At 38.2% G+C, this 2841-nt stretch overlaps 1 protein-coding gene across 1 annotated transcript; it reads right to left on the bottom strand.

Annotated features, from left to right (window-relative positions):
* Window positions 1-524: 524 nt before the first annotated feature.
* Window positions 525-2264, bottom strand: LOC106463508. Its single transcript, XM_013923550.1, has one exon. It carries the CDS (start codon window positions 2262-2264, stop codon window positions 525-527), a length of 1740 nt encoding a protein of 579 aa, XP_013779004.1.
* Window positions 2265-2841: the final 577 nt, after the last annotated feature.

Raw genomic sequence — 2841 nt, 5'->3', positions numbered from 1 at the left:
CCGTTTAAAACACCGTAACTTTCTTCGAATCGCTATTCATTCCCAGTTGTTGTGGTTAAATATATTCTGTATAGAAATATTCTTACACCATAAATACAATGTTCATAACGATCTACAACAGGCTTCTTCCTCAAAATATGATTCACTGACATACAATGTAGCTCAGTAATTTTTCGCTTGCAAGAAATTGCTTATAACTGAAGCACTTTCTGTTAATATTTGATTACTAGTGATTAAGTTGGCTTGAACTACCGTTTGCTTATGATCTGTTATAGAGTAATTCGAATAAAAACGTTTTTACGAACGAAAACAGCTACTTTTTAAATAAAACTTTTACCTTACTTATCTCTTATGCGAAACACGTACAATTATTTATTTCAGTTTCTTTAAAATATTTTAAATAAATAGTTACTAGGAAACCGAATAACTTAACATTTATAAATAGAAAAAGTGCATGAAATGATGAAAATGACTTGAGTTTGAGCACAGTTTTTATCTATAAATTGTGTCATTTAAAAATAATTTTAAGGTTTGTTTTTCGTTAAAACCGGCGGGTTATAAGGCAGCCAGAACTTGGCGCCATCTGCTGTTCGTTGTCTAAGATAAATAACTGTTGATAAAACAGATGAGATTATCACAATGGCCAGAAGTACTACAAGGGAGATAGAAAAACTTAGTGTCGACATGCAGACAATGCTTCCTTCTTTTCGCTCTTGAGTATAATAAATTGGTGCAGAATCATTGGCTGTTAACGAAAATGACAAATCTCTAACTGAAACGACATGAATAATCTTGTTTAATCCGATCTCGGTCATTTCTTCTAACGCTGAACTACTGTCGTGATTAGGAATCTTTGCGTCTTCATTGTAGCTAACATCACGTTCCTCTCGTGGCCTACCAGCAGAAATATAACTTGGAGGCGGTTCTTGGATGTCTTCGCGGACAGTAATGGAGTCTAAGGGATAAGAGCATTGCTCTGGACACTGATATCTGCATATCTGGATGGTACATTGAATATGAACCTGCATAGAGTCTGGGAATTTGAAGGCCTGAAAATGGGCAAAAGATAGAACAGACGCACTGGACCCAAAATTCTTAATTTTTGTGAATCTGCTCATGAGCTTAGGCCTGACGATACAGCCTCTACCATCAACAAGCTTGATAGGCACTTGCTTGCCATCATGAGCGATACAGTTTCTGACCAGCATATCAAACCTATTCTCAGCATCTTTTATAGCTAACACCATGGTCATGGTCTGACCAATCTTAACGATTCCAGCTGTTTCGGTAGCCCAAGGTCCCTTACCTACCTGGATCTGCATCCAACATCCGACATTGTCTCCAGCAAAGTCAGCTCTCACTACATCTAGCATATCCACCGGGAAAGGTCGGAAAGTGACAGCCTTCTCGTAATGGTCGTGCCACGTGCAACGTAGTTTCCGGCCTTGGTCCCACACCTCTTGAACTTGAGGATCGTACTGAACAATAATAGTGTTTTCGAAAAATGTTCCACTACCACTGTTTCCCCCGTAACCATAAAGACCATTCTGTGTGTTTCCTTTAGTACCACAGCTGTTAACAGATATGTCGAAGTAGACATTCTTTCGACCCGATCCTGCAGGTAGATGGACACAGTTACCGTGGTTATAGTGACCCTTACTGAAGATAATTCCATAAAAAGGTTGATCAAACTCAACAGAAATTTTCATAAGGTTTTTTTCACATTTGACATCTAAATGGACAATCTTGGGCATCTCTGGCTGGGTTAATGGCCAAGGATCACTTCCAGGGAGGCTAGAAAACTCTGGAAACTTATTGGTCTGGTGGTCTGGTCTGAATCCTTGATGTCCAGAATATCCAGGGCTCTCTTCAGGTTTCACTTTGGACGAATAAGTAGCTTCAAGGGAACCATAACCACCTTGTCCATCTTGGGGTGAACGGTGATCAGATGAGTATCCTCCCAATTCTCCTTGTTTTGTTTTCTGCAGCAGAGAAGGAAAAATAAGAGAACCTTTCTGAGCTGGTAATGGTAGTATGAAAGGGATGGAATGACTCTCCAGGCTGCCTAACAAAGGACCAAATCCTGATTTTACGGGATGGTGTGGCAGCGGAAGAGGTCGATATTGGTTCGGACGCGAGTAATCTTGGTTCTCTGCTACTTCCATGTCGTCATTGGCTATCTTATCAGGTCTTCCTTGATCACTCTTTTCTTGTGTATCTTCTGCTGCAAAAATAACCTGAAAGCGTAAGATGAAGATGATCATTTAAAAACTAAAATATTGTATTTCACGTGAAAGAAAAACTGTCAATGAAACAAGTCAAACATGGCATTAAAATTAATCTAGAAACGATATCAAAAGTAGATGAATAAAACAATTGGAAATTAGGAGATTTATGTATTTCTTAGCAATTGATAAAAATTCTAAGCACAGAAAACAAAACCAATTAAATAGAATAAACTCAGTATCAGAAACTGATACATCCATCGATTTATATATTCAGTGTAAATATTAAGTTATTGTAAAAACTCACACACGCCTCCCCCAATCTCACCCAGTGGTGAGTCTGAAGGCTTGTAACGCTAAAAACCAGGTTTCGATACCCGTGGTGAGCACAACACCGATCGCCCATTGCGTATCTTTATGCTTAACTACAAACAAACAAAAGATGCATGCACCCACACACACAATCTTCATACAGAACAAGTTAAAGATACTTTACTAAGTAAAGTATTTTAGTTTGAATTCTATTCAGAAATAGGTTATTGAGAAATTACTTTGTCTTTCATAGTTCTAACAATTCAAACATCGAACTACACAGCAGAAACACTAATGTCATATG

Source organism: Limulus polyphemus, unplaced genomic scaffold (genome assembly GCF_000517525.1).
Source record: "Limulus polyphemus unplaced genomic scaffold, Limulus_polyphemus-2.1.2 Scaffold1427, whole genome shotgun sequence".
NCBI classification, from domain to species: domain Eukaryota; kingdom Metazoa; phylum Arthropoda; class Merostomata; order Xiphosura; family Limulidae; genus Limulus; species Limulus polyphemus.
The sequence above is the reverse complement of the archived record's forward strand: the minus strand, read 5'-3'. Positions and strand labels throughout refer to the sequence as shown.

What these genes read in the sequence shown, in the direction of transcription:
- LOC106463508 (XM_013923550.1), bottom strand. Translation starts at nt 2,264, where the DNA reads ATGATCATCTTCATCTTACGCTTTCAGGTTATTTTTGCAGCAGAAGAT.